General features: G+C 40.4%; 1 protein-coding gene across 1 annotated transcript; it reads left to right on the plus strand.

Moving 5' to 3' along the window:
* Positions 1–100: 100 nt before the first annotated feature.
* Positions 101–14,222, plus strand: slc17a6b (solute carrier family 17 member 6b). Its single transcript, XM_027017660.2, has 12 exons — positions 101–718; positions 2,257–2,512; positions 2,986–3,104; positions 4,587–4,701; positions 5,415–5,502; positions 6,250–6,336; positions 6,859–7,001; positions 8,072–8,221; positions 8,955–9,087; positions 9,637–9,747; positions 10,704–10,831; positions 11,695–14,222. Exons 1-12 carry the CDS (start codon positions 633–635, stop codon positions 12,034–12,036), a joined length of 1,758 nt encoding a protein of 585 aa, XP_026873461.1. The 5' UTR covers positions 101–632; the 3' UTR covers positions 12,037–14,222.
* Positions 14,223–18,474: the final 4,252 nt, after the last annotated feature.

The raw sequence follows: 18,474 nt of genomic DNA on the forward strand, positions 1-18,474 counted from the left end.
CATCGAGAATATTTCCGAACCTCTCTAACCCCTCCCAGTCCAGCATGGGGGTCCGCCTAGCGTGCAGCGCGCGCCTCGGCGGATAGGCAGTGTCGGGCAGCACGCGCCGCTGGGCTGCGCACGAGGCTCTCGCTGACCTTGGTGCTGAAACCTGTACTTTCCTTAGGCAGCACCCGAACTGTCACGCTCCACCGGAGGCAAAACTGATAACGAACAGGAACTCCTACGTTTTATTCAATCACGCACTCGTACTCTGTCGATTTAGTTTTTCATCTGTTATTTGAATTCTTTTTTTTCCTAACTTAAATGTTCTCCTTTGGTTTGAAGTGAACATCACATTTTGACTAGCACCGAGATGGCACTGGATACGCTTATAGTACGTAAAAAGAATGAGTTTATCATTCTGAACAGAAAGGACCAAACCACTTCTGATTTGTCTCAGTTGTAGGCGGTTTTTTTTTTTTTTCGTTCAGCGCACACCGTCTATTGCTGAGTACCGTCGTCGTTTTTCCTTATCTGTCTGACTTAATCATAGATCCACTGGGTGTCTGTCCGGCATGTTCGACCAGTTCGCTTCGTGACATGATACTTTAACACTAACGAAAATATCCGAGGGATTATCAAGTTTGGACATGGATACTCCGAGGGAGCCCGGTTTTAACCCCAGCAAACAGGGTCTCAAGCAACTAGCAGGGAAGACACTGGGTCATGTGTACAAGTAAGATAATCTAACGTTAGAATTTTCCCGCTTGTGATTCTTATAAAGCCATTTCACGTTGCATATACTGTAAAAGCATATCCCACTTATAGCCTAAATTGTTGGCGCTTGTGTAGAGAGTAATCGTTTGAAAAAAAACAGGTTAGAACATTGTCGCGACGTCTTAGAAAACATATTTAAAGCGTTTCCCAGCCAGTCTCGGTGTAACACGTCGTAAAGATGTGATAAAAATACACAATTTTGCATAATTAATAGTAGAATGTGGTATGCAGAACTGATTGCAAAAAAGAACTGGTTATTGAATTGCAATCGTTCGATCGGAGAACTCCCCAGAGCCCCACATTTTAGGGTCCATCCGGAGGTGCCTTAAAAATTTACATAAAAGGGCGAATCCTGACAATATGAGAGTCTATGTTCCTCTGTGCATTCATCTGTAAACGTCAATTAAATCACCTCGATTCTAGTTACTATTCAACTTATCAGCATCTCTAGATACACTGCCTTCGCTTGAAGGCTTTAATTAATTTTCGTCTGGTAGATTAATGTTCATCTCCAATATGTAATATTTCGATTGGGTGGCAACAGTTCGTTCCTGTTCAAGCATCCAAGTTTCTCCCCAAAATTGATTTGTCGTACCATTTAAATTCTTTTGGTTTTCATACTGAGTTGTTTGTTCGATCAGTGTCTTTTCAAAACAAAATCATTACATGAAGCTTTTGCGTTATTATACTAAGATCATAAACATATTTCAATAAATACTAAATTACCACGTTTGAAAATAGTTTTGTGAAACCCTATCGTTTTTCTAGACTATTTTAAACAATTTATTAAATGTGCCTTGTGCAAATACATCATAAATGAAAATAGTATATGAAGGAAGATCGAATTTTCTTTTTTAAATTAAATTAAATTTTGATTAAAATGTTCCATCAAATTCGATGCACAAATGTTCCGCCACATACTCTCGTTCTGCTATAAGCCTGTAATTCTTTAATAAATTCATTTACGCACGTAGTTTTATGTAACAATGATAATGAACTATCAAATTGTTCTACTCGTGTTTTTGTTGAAATGTGTAAACGTCGAGCTTGTGTGAACGCAAACAGGGCGAAGGTGAACGAAGTGCTGCAATGCGGTACTGAGGCTGTCTAATCAACAGGCCAGGCCTCTGGCACTTAGACTGGACACTGCTTACTTGATTTCGATTTCAGCTAGTTAGATCTACAGCTTTGTTGCCCTCTTTTTATTGCAATAGGTTATTTTAACGAATCCAATCAGTTTGTCTGTGAAAAATGATGGAAAGGTGTAAAAAAAAACGTTCCCGTGCTGCGTGTATCCTGTTTGTAATCTGAATAAATTCGGAATAGAGATTTTACCAGTAAAAATAGCTCTATATACAGCCAAGAGTTTATAGTAGCCTACTTCATGCAGCCTACACACACTATTTATAATATGTAGCTAGTCTTTTCATTGAATCCTCTGCATCTGGCATATCTTGTTCTTAGATGTTCCTTCTGTAAATGGCTTTTCCTGTACAGGGTGTTGGAGAAGCGACAGAAAACTGGAGAAAACATCGAATTAACTGAAGATGGACGACCTAGTCAAGGCACAGAGAGGAAAACACCTCTGTGCGACTGCACGTGTTTCGGGCTCCCACGCCGCTACATCATTGCCATCATGAGCGGCCTTGGTTTCTGCATCTCCTTCGGTATTCGGTGCAATTTGGGCGTGGCCATTGTGAGCATGGTTAACAACAGCACAATTCACCAGAACGGGAAAATCATAATCAAAGAGGTGCGTATAGGATTTTTTATAGGTAAGGTCTACGTCAGTTACGTGATTCCCTCTACCCTCCTTTGCCCTTCCCCCATTCCTCAGTGTGGGCACGCAAACACGTCGACAAACGGACGCACGCACGCACGCTCTCTCGCAAGCACGCACGCACACACGTTTATGATAGACTACGTTGATGAATATTTATTTTTGGATGGTCTGGTTTTCACCGATTCCCTCAGGGATCAAAGAGAAGTATAGGCTATAATGTATCTATCTATTTATCTGTGTTTATCTATATATCTCTTTAAAGCATTTTAAACCTTAGAATACACGCATTTTAACGAAACGTAAGGAAATAAATGAAAATGGGAAACTAACAACTAATCGAATAGCCTATAAACCTTTCCACTGTTGCTCTCTGTACAAATGTTTTTCTTTTGATTACTGTTAATTTCTCAGAGTGCATGTAACTGTTCTCTGCTTTTTCTCAGAAAGCAAAATTTAACTGGGATCCGGAAACCGTGGGGATGATCCACGGATCATTTTTCTGGGGTTATATTGTTACACAAATCCCCGGAGGATATATATCCTCCCGACTAGCTGCTAACAGGTATACTTACACAACATTAATCTGGGTAAATTATTTACGATATATTTATGTAAGTTATCAGAAATGGATTCATCTTGGCTATTTTCTTTCAAGATTTCACTTGACATAATTTTCAAAGGTATTAAAAAAATGGTTTGGATACAATTGGTTACAATGGTTTCGATGATTGATTTACGGATTGCTATAAATGTAGATATGATTGGTATGACAGTTAATTCGCAGTTATTATCTAATAGATATGACAAGTATTACGTCAAATTGTCGTGTAGAAAGGGGGGTGGGGTTTCTTTTACATTTTCTTTGATTGTGGCATCCAAAAATAGTCTATCATGACTGTTCAGTAGTATAATAATAATAATATTTTAATTTATACCAACACATTACAAAATGAGCATCCATTATTTTTTGTTCATTTACTGTTAAAAGGTGGAAAACCACAAAGAAACGAAAAGTCAAGGACAGGGCCCAAGGCAAAGGTTTAGTAGGCCTTCGTAGCGGGGGCATTGGCCGTGGTTGCAGACTGTCGCAGACTGTGGCTCTCATCCCAGCGGGAGGAGCAGGATTTGGCTTGGGCTGTGATCCGCCAGGCTGTCTCCACCTGTTAATGAGATCCCGGGGGGCTGGAGCCGTGTCTAATCTGTTCAATGAGGGGGGCATAGCGACCAGTCCCGGCGACGTTGCCAAAGGGCTTGTCCATCTCCTTATTTAACGCAAACAATTCTTAAATACGGATATTTTATAGTGCCGTTTGCTGATAAACTACAAATACAATGAAGGTTTGCTGCTGATACGCAGCAAAAGGTTCAGGGACATCGACTGATACGCAGCCCGCCCCACCCCCCACCAACACAACCCCAGGCAACGTTCTTGTCGCCGAGGTTCACGTGAAATACAGGTGACCTCTGGTTTCTATTGTCTTTACCTCCATTCGTTTCAAAAAGCATTTCCCGTAGATTCCAGAACACGTGTCGACTCTTGGCTGACACGGAGTTATAATCAGTGGTCTTGTGCTGGAGAGTTCCCTCAGTCCGACTAAAGCTGCGAACCTCCAGGCGGAGGTGTCAGTCTCGAGAGGTGGACGTGGGGGAAATTGAAGTGTGTTCGCTTGTACTTCATAACCGTCATTTCCTTTTTAGATTTTTTTAAACGATACCCATTTTGATCGAATGTTATTATTCATTAAACACATGCCAAGCTATTAAAAATACCAAGATACCATTTTGACACTACTAATGTGTTGTAATCTACTGATCTAAATGTACCAAGATGTTTTACTCCCTTTTCCCGATTTCGGAGTATTTGCCGCTGACAGTCTTATTTGAAAGATTGTAAAATACCGAGTGGAAGATGTGGTGTTTTAATACATACATTGGTGTCTGAATTCAATTCTAAATTCGTTACATTTTCTTCTTCTTCAAGGTTTTCTTTTTTGTGCTACTGTACAGCAAATGTTTAAGTCCAAGATGTGTTTCTGTTCCTCAGAGTTTTTGGGGCGGCCATCGTTCTTACCTCGACCCTCAACATGTTCATTCCTTCAGCTGCTCGTGTCCATTATGGCTGCGTCATTTTCGTAAGGATATTACAAGGGCTCGTGGAGGTAAGGCAGCTTTCTGCTGGGCTCTGCAGCATCCATGTGGCTGTTGGTCAGATGGTGAAAATAAGATGCGCTTTTGATTCCGCTTGTGACTGCAGAACTGTTTTTGAACATTAAGTATGGCTCATCTCCGACTCCATTAACGGGCACGTACAGTATACTGGGCAAAAATATGGTAGGTTAATTGCAAACGGATGAGCGTTATTTTAGCGTACACTGGATCTACTTAAGATTTTGGCGGTGTGCCTTTGGCAGAAGACTTTTAAACGGCCTCTGTGGGAATAATCACAGGTGATACAGTAGAAAGAACTGATAGAACTCGAGGACATTTTCTCAGGGCCTGTAGTGGAGCCGTGATATGAATGCTCGCGTATTTGTTGTGTTTTAATAGCGCCTAGTGTGATATTAAAATGCACGGAGCTCAAGTGTCCTAAAGAACAATGATTAAGTTCTCATTAACGGCTTACAATGAAAGGTGGCATTGTGATATGGGACATGTCTTTTCTGCTTTATCTCTGAAATTGCTTATGAAATTTGTAATTTGAAATCATTTAAGTCAGCGAAAGACTAAAACTATCTGATTGATCTAATTGGATGTCGCCTGCTTCCAACTTTTGCTGGAAACAGTCAGTTGTAGAGGTGTATTTAACTTTTCACCAATATCCCTTTAAAATGATAATAAACTATATGATTATGATAATATTATTATATAACAGGGCGTGACCTACCCAGCGTGTCATGGTATCTGGAGTAAATGGGCCCCGCCCTTGGAGAGGAGTCGTTTGGCCACCACGTCATTTTGTGGTAAACACAGACTTATCCAAGCACTCAAAAGAAAGCAATTAAAAAGTTTCCTAATTTCTCTGAAGTCGTACTGTTTTTTTATTTATTTATTTATTTATTTATTTATTTATTTATCTATCTATTTATTGGTTGGACAATCTTAAAATGTAGCTGATCACCATACTATAACTTTATAATTTGCCTCATTTAGTCTATGGCTTTTGAAGAATTCCACATTTGTTTATTGATTATCTTTGTTTATGTATTTCAGTTGTGTTTCTTTAATGATGGAATGTTTTTTTACATTATTCATCATAGGTTTTTAATAGATGCTTTTTTAGAATTATTGCAAAATGTATTCTGCACATGGCCAAAATGTTAGGCCATATTCTGTATTTTGTATTCTACATTAATAAAGTGCGTTTTGTTCTCATTTTCACATATCAGCTGCCCCGCAGATCAGGGTTTCCTCTACACAAACCTAATTCATCTAGTTCACCTTGTTCACTTAGTTCACCTAGTTTAATTAGTTCACTTTATTGAACTATTCACCTAGTTCACTTAATTCACATAGTTGTCTACTTCACCTAGTTCTCTTAGTTCACCTAGTTCATGTAGACACACTATGCAATCATGCCTTTGGGCTTAGTGTAAGGGTAGAATTGGAAGCCATTCAATAAGGAGTTAACACAATTGCAAATGTCTATGAGGAGGGTTTCAGAGTGTCCAGACTTTCATGGCCCTTCTCCCCTTAATATCTTGCCACAGGCTCCTACGCTGGGGCTGTCATTGCTATGCCTCTGGCTGGTATCCTGGTGCAGTACACTGGCTGGTCTTCTGTGTTCTATGTCTATGGTGAGTTTTGTAATCTCATAAGAGATGCATTCAATTGTACATATGCCAGTATATGCATTCTGTATATATGTATATATACTTGCATACATGGATGTGTGCAGAATGCACAGTTTGTCCTGAATGTTCATTGAGCTCCAGTGATGGTGAAAGTGTCATGGATTTAATATTGATTTTCCCACTACTGTTGTGAAATGCCTGTCCTCTGTGCTGACACTGGATGCGGCACTCACAGAGGCTTACACCAACTTGGATTTTAGTGATTTTTTAAAACTTGTTTAAATATAAGTATAGTATATATAATATAAATAGTTTATATATATATATATATATATATATATATATATAAGTATAATATCTATAACAACGTTTTATCTGTAATGATATCCAGCAAAAGAACATGGCATCACTCTTCTACATCTCTCTCTCTTTCCCTTTCTTTTTGCAATATGGAGGCAGCTTTCTCTCACTCTCTCTCTAACTCATTCTGTTTATTTCTCCCTCTCCCTCGCTCTCTCATTTCAGGGAGCTTCGGCATTGTTTGGTACATGTTCTGGATCCTGGTGTCCTACGAGAGCCCCGCGGAACACCCCACCATCTCGGATGAGGAGCGCTGCTATATTGAAGAGAGCATTGGCGAGAGTGCCAAGCTTCTAGGCCCTGCAGAGGTGAGTGATATTAAAAAAAAACAAGGTGTGGCATGACCTCAGGTCTCTGTAAACAAACTGATACCAAGTTATCAAGTTATTGCACAAAAGCACAATGATTAATGTGCAGGAAAGGCAATGGATTATGTATAAGCAAACTGCGTTGTGAGGTCATTTTGTGAGGTCATTTAGATACATTCCTGCTATGATAAAAACCACCTTACAAACTGAACGATGCTACATGCCTTAATAGTTTGGTACATTCTTTTAGGACAGAAGCCCTTGATTTAAAACTTGAAAAAACTGTTTGAGAGTGATAGAGACTAGATAGATTTCGGGCTTAAAAGTTTTGAAATTCCCTAAATCAATCTGGTTGGTGAAGAGGATGGCACGCCCATCATTCACATCACTTGTTTTGATGTATGCTCTCCTGAGTCGCTTCTCTTCTCAGTATCTCTCACTCAGCCTTGCTTTTAGTAAATTACTGTAATGAGAATGCATCCCTCACTCTTACAGCAAATCTCATGAGCTTTAAGTTCTGCTAAGCTCAAAAAAATTTAAGGGTCAAACGTACCTCAATCATAATAACACTTTACTCATTGTTTAAGCTCCATTGTTGTTTGTTAACTATACAGTTTAAACTTGTTACTGTTTTTTAATGTAAACAGTCACACAATTTAAAGTGATGCTATAATTTCTTCTATACCATGTATCAAAACGCAAGGAAGCCTACTCAGTGCAGAGACCATCTTGCAGTGCCCATCAAAGTGAATAAATCACTGTGATGAAGCATGTGTCTAATGAGTCTTTGAAACTTTGTTTGATGCATTAGTCATTTTGTCTAAGCAAATACTGCTGCCATTGAAAATCTAGCCTAAATGTCACCACGTCTCTGGGAGGGTGTGTTGAGGACCAGTACACAAATACCAACCAGGCTCAGCAACAGTGTCTATCAAAGCTGCTTTTAGCACTAAGAGTAATGTGTGACTTGGAATGAGTACGTACGAATGTAACCATACTGTGATCGTGACAGTAGATATAGACTTGGCCTCCATCTCCACCATCCATGTCGTTGCACCTCTGCCGTACAGAAATTCAAGACGCCCTGGAGGAAGTTTTTCACCTCCATGCCCGTCTATGCAATCATCGTGGCCAACTTCTGCAGGAGCTGGACCTTCTACCTCCTCCTCATCAGCCAGCCAGCGTACTTTGAGGAGGTGTTTGGCTTCGAGATAAGCAAGGCAAGAGCACTGCCTGCTGGTTTCATAAGATTCATAACTAAGTGCACATTCTCAGATGAGTGTTTACATGATGACACTCCCTCCGGCCCCTGATTAAGATTAAGCTTATGCTGCACTTACACATTTTGCCCGTGCTCAGTTTTCATGTGCCCCTTTTGATTGTGTGCTTTCAGTTAAAATCAGTTAACAGGTTTGTGACCTTCATTTTCCCTAAATGTCTTCATTGGTTCATTGAATTATTCATTAGCTCTTAGTAATCAAAGCTAGGATGTGTGTGTGTGTCACTTATTTTTTCCTGATCTCCAAGTGCCAAAGCTTACTGCATGTACAGTGTGTTTATTGTACAGTAATTAATGTACAGTAATTAATGTACAATAATTAATGTCTTGGCACTGATATTTTGTTGTAGATTACAATAAATCTTGTCTTTAATTTGAAATTAGTTATTGTTATAAATAAACTTGTGTTGATTATTCATAGAAGAATGTGAGGAAGAAGCTGGAATGATAGGAGTTTTTTGCTAACTCATTAATGAGCAATATATTTGGCCTAAGGATATTTTTTTGTTTTCAAAGCAAAATTTCCATTTGCATATTCTGTTGTGAAATTCTTTTTTATATGTTCAAATTAATACACAATAGGTTTCAATGATACTCAGTGATTACTGTATCTCATCCTTGAAAAAAATGTATTGCTGAATGTCAGTGATCTACACAAATACTTATTTCTTCAGGTTGGTATGCTGTCAGCTCTTCCTCATTTGGTGATGACCATCATCGTGCCCATTGGAGGGCAGATAGCAGATTTCCTGCGCAGTAAGAACCTCATGTCGACCACCAATGTCAGGAAGATTATGAATTGTGGAGGTAGGTGCAATTATATAGCCACTATACTACAAAGAACTTCAGTACACACAGGACTGTTATGTGAGCAGCCTGTATGATTTGAACTGTCCTTGGTGCTGAATTTATCTCAGCCCTGTCTATGACTGACCCAAGAAGAGACATATACCAACAGTCTATAACACAAACCTCGGTTCAGTTTCTTTTCACTGGTACCATGTTCTTGTGGTCCACATTTATGGAGTTTAAATTTCAAGATCTTTGTGAGATGTTCTTTGAGTTAAATCTGTTGCAAATTTCAAGGGAGTGTCATTAGAGTGTAATTTCTTCTTACTCCTTCATTATGTCTGAATGTTTCTTGATGTTTGTAAAAGCTCTCTTGTAACAAATATGATTATGAGATGTTGGAAATAATAAATAATAAAATCCTTCCTTTTTACATGCAACTCTCTTAATAAACAAATAGATTTCTGTATTTCTGGTTGCGTTGAATTCATAGAACTGTATCCCAGTGTAATGCTTATACTTAAGAATGAAATTGTTAACAAAACTGAGTGTTCCTGGTGTTCCCAGGCTTCGGTATGGAGGCTACCCTGCTGCTAATAGTGGGATACTCTCACAGTAAAGGAATGGCCATCTCATTCCTGGTGCTAGCTGTGGGCTTCAGTGGCTTTGCAATATCAGGTGAGTCACCTAGAAGGTACTGTATATTTTACAGCAGAACAGTGTATATGTCCCATATATAGAAATTGCATTGTTCATTGCAACTATTCAATACTGAAACTGACACAGAAGTGATTTGTTTTTCCTGTGGTAATCTTTGTTTTAGTAATTTTGGATAACCATTGGGTTAGTCATTGTTTGGTTTAAAGGCTACTGTTCATGTTAAGGAAGGCTTCGTTCCTTCATGTCAAGAACTCTGCCCTCTCTTTGCTGCTGGAGATGAGCGCACATTTCTGCTGGGCTCGTTAAATAATTCATCTTGCCTCTCCCTCGAGAGCTGCTTTACTGCAAGCAGCCAGTGTGTGTGTGTGTGTGTGTGTGTGTCTGTGTGTATGTTGGGGGGATGTTAGCTCTCGCTTACCGCTCCACAAGATGGCTGCCAGCACATCTATTTTTAGTCTGATTCTCCAGCAGAAAAAAAAATAAAATTGGTAGGTAGGAAAAAAAATGCAACACACACATAACTTGGCATGCTCAGCTGCTTAGACATGGACTCCCTGCAACCTGCTCAGAGACTGGGGAATGTGTTTGAAATATAAGCCCATTATTATACATTACACTTTTATCCAAAGCAACTTATAATTCTGATAGAATACTACTGGAGCAATTGAGGGTTAAGGGCCTTGCTCAGGGACCCAACAGTGGAAACCTAGTGGTGGTTGGGCTTGAACTGGCAACCATTTGATTGCTAGTTGAGTACCTTAACCACTGCACAGCAATACAACACTGCCCATCATTATAGTGACACACAGCAAGGTGCCACTGAGAGTAATCTTTCATCATCTAACACTAATAGTTATCTTGCTCAGTTCTGCAGTTGGATACAGATGCCATTTGCGAAGATGATAATGACTAAACTCTTCTATGTTAGAACTGATGGAATATAATGGAAATGACAATGTCTGTATTTGCTTTAGGCTTCAACGTGAACCACTTGGACATTGCGCCTCGTTATGCCAGTATTCTCATGGGCATCTCAAATGGAGTAGGAACCTTATCGGGCATGGTGTGCCCTTTGATTGTGGGTGCTATGACCAAAAATAAGGTAGGACCATCCTACATAACTTAGCATAGCTACCATCCTAGCATAGCTTCTGGGATGCTCAGACCACTCTGACATCTCATTTTAGATCATGAGAAGAAAAATATTTTTTCTGCTGATCTAGTAGTTTTGTTGGAAATGTTCAAAACTGTAACCACTGTTTCCCTCTGTTGTGATACTTAATGCACCATTGTGCCCTTAAACATTAAACATGCTATTGTCATATTATAATCTCATGACAAATTATATTGTCTAAAATGAACACAAAGCACAAGCTGTAGAAGATCTGTGTTTTATTCTTATTATAAAGGGCTTAAAATGGCAACATGCCTTAGGCAGAATTTATGCTGGGGACATCCCCACCACTTTGTTAAATGGCTGATTTTGTCCCCACTTTTTGTAACTGCACACTGAAATTTTTTCTGTGCTGCTGTAGATAACATGTTGCTGTAGATAACTGTCAAAATACTAAGTACTAAGATCAGGTGGAAAAGTATATTTCATGCTTCTGTGTTATGTGACCAATCAAAATAAACAGAAAACTGTTGTTCTGCAAATATATTTTAAACCACAGTGCTGATTTTTCTTGTATTATTCAATGCCAATAGGCTTGACAAACACAGCCATAAAACATTTCATTTTCTTTTCAGTCTCGTTTCAGTGAATATGCATGCCCGAGTTCTTAAAGAGAACACCAATTTTAGGAGCAGCTAAATTGTATTCATGTCCCAGCACTTTTCAAAGCAAAGTTACACCCATGTAACACATGCTTACATTCTGTATGTTCAAAACAGAGGCACTGGGCCTCTTAGTCATGAAAAAGACACCAATTCCTCACCAACTGCAACTGCCTTTCTCCCATTTAGACCAGGGAGGAGTGGCAGTACGTGTTCCTCATTGCCTCCCTGGTACACTATGGCGGCGTCATCTTCTACGGTATCTTCGCCTCTGGTGAGAAGCAACCATGGGCCGATCCTGAGCAGACCAGCGATGAGAAGTGTGGCTTCATCGACGAGGACGAGCTGGCTGAGGAAACGGGCGACATCATGCAGAGCTACAGCGCTCTGGGAGGCCCGGCCAAGACGTACGGTGCCACCACACAGATGAATGGAGGCTGGCCTGAGGGTTGGGAAAAAAGGGAGGAGTATGTACAGGAGGGGGCAGAGGAGGGTGGATACCGGTACAGGCAGGGTGGAGATTACTCCTAGACCATGCCCACACCCCATCCACACACACACGCATACACACATCAACACTGTAGACTTTTGTAGTGGTTGTGAGTTCTAATAACAGTGCAAAAATTATTCAAAAAGATGTTTAAAAAAACATGGTGTATGTTTGCACAATTAAAAAATCCAAAATTCAAGATATATTAAGTTAAAATAGATTATAATATAGAGAATACCTAAAACTACAGAGAAATGTAATACATATCAAATTGGCAAATTATAAATGTAAATTATCTATATAAAGAAAAGAGAAGATAAAAAACAGTGAATTTATTTAATGTGCAATCATCATGTGGTATGTTGTGCAACTGATAATTTCTCCTCATAATTTTATAGGCTTAGTTTAATCACCACACCTAACAAAGGCACAAATAAATCCATACAGCGTCAAACCAGCCATAGAGGACCCTGTAACCTGAACTACTGTTTTATTTTCCATTTCCTTTCCAATTGCACTGCGACAGTTGTACTGTGTCATATCACATTTTGTGGCTCTGTTTCTAATCCATGATGTGTACCTCATTCATGTTAGATGTAATGTTTCTGTGAGACTTTGGGGATTTGGGTCCTTGACACCATATTTTGAGCTCAAGTGATACTTCAGCAAAAAACAACAACAACAACAACAACACACAAACGAACAAAAAACAACCGTAACAGTGTCATAGTAGCTGTTTTGAAGTCAATGATTATGTTATTAGAAGGCTAAGAAAACTGATGGCTTGAAAAGTAGAGTTTAGCAACCTCCAGAGCTCAGTATAAATAGTGTGATAATAAGGGTGATGAATAAAGAGAAAAAGGACTAAAGGTTTCTGAGCAGCACAGTTTAAGGTTGTGCCCCATCACTGTCCCATCATGGGCATTGGTTAGAGAGCTTGGCAGTTAGTGCCCTTGACCAAACACTCTTCTCTTCTGCTCCGGCAATGAATGAGCAAGAGCATTGTGTTATGGAGGAAGCATGTGTTAGCTCTCACTGTCCTGGACTGGCAGCTATCATGAGACAGGGCAGAATCTGAGAGTGGGAAGGAATTGGAAAGGATGAACATTGGCTAAAAAAAAAACCAACAACAATAATAAAGCACAGTGTCAAGAAGATCCAATTCCTTAGTTCCTTCTGTTTTTGGAAGCCTCGATTTAACACCATGGTGTACGCGAATGATAGTTATGCATGGATCAGAATGTTGTTTTTGAATAGAGTTGTTTTTAAATTTCCCTTTCCGCTTGAATCATCAACGTGCCCATTTTTGCACACTTAACCAAAGGCAATGTGTAGAGTGGGCTTTTAGCAGGGCCAGGTGTTAGGGTTAGGGACAAGGTAAACACTGAGCTACCTGCTCCAAGGGCTCCTATAGCCATGGCAGGTCCTGACCATATTCAATGTACAAAGCAATAAATCCATGGTAATACTTAGTCAACCCATTCAATACGAACAAATAAAAAAAAAATGGATGTAATACACTAGCACATTTAACTGTAGTACATTTTGGTTCAAGTTGTGTTTTTGTGATGACAATTAAAAAATGAAAGTTCAAATATAAACTTCTTGTTAAAATATGTATAAAAATATATATATATATAAATATATATATGAATAGATTTAGCAAGAGTCCAGTGCAAATCTCTTTGACACAAAGAGTGTTTGTCCTGGGCCTACTCACCAGAAGAGAATGATTTTTAAGTGCCACCTGCGATTAGTTCCCAAGTGAAACTTTCACCATGGATCTTGATTCGAGGGTGGACACACCTCTGTAGTTGTCCTGTATGGTTGCCAGTGGTTGCTTTTTTGAGAGTATGTTGTTGTCAGGTATGTTTTTTGTTCTCTATGTCCCTCCTTATTTGACCTTCCTCTTGTTTCTGGTCTGTGTACTATCAGTGGCTTGAGACCTGCCTAACTCCCAGTCCCTCCCCCTTCCTTCTGCATTCTCTCGCACTCCCTCTGATGTTGCAATATTCAGTGACGCGACAGGTTGCTTGCAAAGGTAAACAGCACAAAAATGATGGTTTTTAGTAAGGTACCATATTCCTGTTTGTGCCTCGGGGTAAAATTGAAGTGTGATGATTCGCTGGCTTCTTTTCTGTGTTACCTGTAAATGGAGAAGTTTGTTGATGTCAAAATGAAATGCTCTATATATCATTTTTTATATAAAAAGGTTGATAAAATTTTATACCAGTGTCTGCTTCTAATTTCTACCTCATGTATGGGTACATTGATGAGCCGTTTTGTATAAAAGCCGTTTTGTATAAATCTTCTACTGCTAGTCTTGTGTATAGTGAAAGCAATAGGCTGGATGCAGCAGCTCTATGGTCCCACTGACCTTGCTAGGCTGTTAATGGGCCAGCATGAACAAGCAGCACTTAGAAGGCTACTTGGACAATGTAATCAGACCCTGTGCTACTGGTCTACTCTTCTATATGCATGTGATACACACACACACACACACACACACACACACACACACACACACACACGTTATTACTTGTGTGTGTTACATTTTAATGGTGACATTTGCAAAAGCACATAGGCCAACACACTCTCTCAACCACTCTTTCACACAGATTTGATTTCTCTTTGTTTCTTCTCATAAACTTATTTTTATGGAGGAAACAAATTGTCCCATAAAAATACGAAACCAAACCAGGAAGGGGGTTTGGATTATGAAGGGAATCCTGCATCACATTACACAGCCAAGAAATTTCAGGACACAGGCAAAGATATTGAGGCTCATCCTCTCCAATTTCACAAGCCACTCGAATCAACTACACGGTAGCCAAATGGAGCTAGACCTTCGACGACGCTACCAATGTCAAACCGCTGTGATACCAAAAGGTGACATCCACCATTTACGTCATTTAGCAGACGCCCTTATCCAGATCAACTTACAAAAGTGCTTTGTCGTTTACTCATAGAATACATCCTAGTACAGTAGGTTAGAATCAGACATACCAATGAACTAGAATACAGGGATGAATGCTGATACCTAGAAGTACAAACTACATAAGGTCTATCTTAAACAATGATGAGCACTATAAACAATAAGTGCTAGAGTTTGTTAAACAACAAACAATGCCCTACAATAAGTACTAATTTAGTCAGTCAATATGGGAGCAGTGTCAGTTGTCCTTTAAATATTCTGCAAATAGATGGGTCTTCAGTCTGCAATTGAAGACTGCAAGGGACTTTGCTGTCCAGATAGCAAGTGGGAGTTCGTTCCACCATCTAGGAGCCAGGACAGAAAATAGTCTCAATGCTCCAGGAGACCTGAAGCAAGGTATTTCAAGCCGAACTATACCTCAGGTTCAAAGTACTCGAGGTACGGATCGGACTTTGACCATTGACCTCATGTATGAAGGGGCTGGTCCATTTTTGGCTTTGTAGGCAAGCATCAAGGTTTTAAAATCTGATGCGTGCAGCTACAGGGAGCGCAGCAGTGAAGTAACGCGTGAACTTCAGAAGATTGAAGACCAGTCTTGCTGCTGCAATCTTGAGGATTGGTACCAACCTGGCGGTTTGGAATTCAGTAGGCTCGTATCCAGAAGATAAGGAGTTGTTGATGACAGATGAAAAGGAAGCAGATCTCTTGCAATTGTCTGGAACAGAGCGGAAGGAATGGGTCCAGCGGACATGTAGTTAGATTGCTGGAAGTCAGTGAAAGAATTTCATCTGAGGAGAGGAGAAAAAGAAGTCAGAGAGTTGGATGTTGGGGAATGCACACTGGTTGGAGGAATGGGAACAGAGGAAAAGGACTGGTGGACTGCTGCAACCTTCTCCTCAAAAGAAGGTGATGAAATCTGCAGGAGTAATAGATGAGGAAGGAGGGGGATGGTTAAGGAGAGAAGAAAAAATAGCGAAGAGCTTGCATGGATCAGATGCCGATGATTCGAATTTCTCTCTGTAGTATGATGACTTTGCAGATGTTACTTCCATTGAGAACTTGGAAAGGAGAGACTGGTATGAGCTGAGGTCTGAATCTACATGAGATTTCCTCCACCGCCTCTCTGCAGTCCTTAGTTCTCTCCTGTGGCAGCAAAGTGTTTGTTAGCCAGGGGGCAGGACTTAACAGGTCTAGAGGAGAGAGGGCACAAAAGATTCATTGATGAGAGTGTAGAAATGAAATAATTTGTAACTGTATCCAAAGAGAAAGAAGATGGAGAGTCAGGGTGAGGAAGGGTGGACAAAATAGTAGAAGTAAGGAAAGGGGGAGTTATGGAGTGCAGATTGTGATGGAAGGAGGAGGAATATGTTAGAGAGGACTGAATGGAAAGAGAAGGATAGATAGATAGATAGATAGACAGACAGACAGACAGACAGACAGACAGACAGACAGACAGACAGACAGACAGACAGATAGATAGATAGATAGATAGATAGATAGATAGAGAAGTGATGGTCCTAGAGGTGGAGGGGGGTGACTGCAATGTCTGATGATGTGGTGGTATGGGTGAAGATCAGGTCCAGAACATTGCCCGCTTTATGAGTCGGAGGAGAGTGGTTGAGGGTGAGGTCAAATGTTGTCAACAGCGGAAGGATGCAGGAGGAATGCAGCTTGTCTGATGGAAGGTTGAAGTCACCAAGGAGAATGAGTGGATTTCCTTCAATGGGGAATTGTCTCAGGAGGATGTTGAGCTCATCAATGAAGTGATCTAGGGAACCTGGAGGGCGGTAGATGACAATGATAAGAATTTGGGTGGGGAAAGACACTGTAATGGCATGAAATTCAAAAGAAGAGATGGAAAGAGTAGAGAAGGAAATTGGAGTGAAACGCCACTCTCGCAACATTAGTAAACCTGTTCCACCACCCCTGCCGAGACGCCTCGGAGAATGAGTGGATGAAAAGGCAGAGGACAGGGCAGCCGGAGTCGCCGAGTTCTCAGGGGTGATCCGTGTTTCTGTTACAGCCAGGAAGTGTAGGAAGTGGAGGGATGCTAATGCTGAGATGAAGTCAGCCTTCTGAACAGCAGATTAGCAGTTCCAGAGCCCTCCTGCCACCACGATATGTGATGGTGTGAAGTGTTGCGAGTCAGTGAAGTTGCTGAGATTGCGACATCTATGATGCCGTCGAGGAGATCTGTGGGATATGTGGACAGGAATTGTGAAACACATTTCAGATGCTTGATTTGTGGACGTATGAGGGCAGTGATTAAAGTACTTGACTTGTAATTGGAAGGTTGCTGGTTCAAGCCCCACCACTGCCAAGTTGCCACTGTTTGGCCCCTGAGCAAGACCCCTATTGCTCAAGTTGTACTCAGTCATAATTATAAGTCACTTTGGATATAAGCATCAGCTATATGCCATAAATGTAAATATGAGAAAGGATTGAGATAATATGAGAAGATACTTAGCTGAGTTTGTGAACCCCAGTAGATGAGATGAACTGAGAGCACCACCAAACCTTCTCCAGATGTTGAGCTGTCCTAATTTAATTAAAGTTCAATAAGTGCTGAGCCCGCCCCTCAATTCACACCTAAGGCCAGGGCAAAACTACACTGGTAGTGAGTAATTACAGCTAACAAGCAACTAACAACTAGGTTTAAACAACAAGCCTTGAATTTCACAGAATCTAAGGCAAAAGTAAGTGAACTCAGAGCCTACCTTAACCAACCAGATGATAATCCAACGAGACAAACCAAAGCACACACCACCCAGACGATGTCCAATTATACGCGTTCACTTTATTACAGTGTGTGAGTGAGTTGCTAATTGGATAACCTTCCTAGCGTTGATTGATTTACAGCTGCAAAAAGACATTCGCGCTTGATAGAGCCTAACTGGCAACTCATCAATTGAGTGTGATGACATAATTAACCAGTTATCAGTGACAATGCATGCCGAGGTTGGCTCCCTAAAATCCTGTATAGGCTGGTTCCCTAATATCCTATGCAATCACAACATAAATGTAATGTAATGATGTCAACCATTATATTTCTTAATATTTATTGCGTGATCCTCTAATAGTGGTCCTTATACTCCCCATACATAGTTTCAGCTTCCTTAACATTTGAGCGTTACATCTGAACGAAATCTTGACCGTTTTCTGCAGCAGCAGTTTTTTTGTTTTTTTTTTAAACAAAACAAAAACTAACCAAAACATAAAACGCAAAATAAATCTGATGGCACTTACTGCGTGTGCTACTGCGAAGTGAAGAAAATTCAGCCGTGGTGAGATAGCAGTTCGCTCCGTCCCGGCTCAATTACTTTTTATTAATTTGACAGGGACAACGAGTGTGTCATTCACCCCGTAGGGCATGTTAGCTCTCGCTCGCCTGGCCGGAACGGTCACGGGTCTCTCCCCACAGCAAGCGATGTCAACCGCCCACATCCTCTCACCCAGCCACCCACCACCGACCTCGGCCGCTTCAGTCGTCCGAAAGCTGTGTGAAAAGCGGCCCAGCAAAAGCATCGGTAAAATGCAAAACAAA

The sequence above is a fragment of the Electrophorus electricus genome, chromosome 21 (genome assembly GCF_013358815.1).
Source record: "Electrophorus electricus isolate fEleEle1 chromosome 21, fEleEle1.pri, whole genome shotgun sequence".
NCBI classification, from domain to species: domain Eukaryota; kingdom Metazoa; phylum Chordata; class Actinopteri; order Gymnotiformes; family Gymnotidae; genus Electrophorus; species Electrophorus electricus.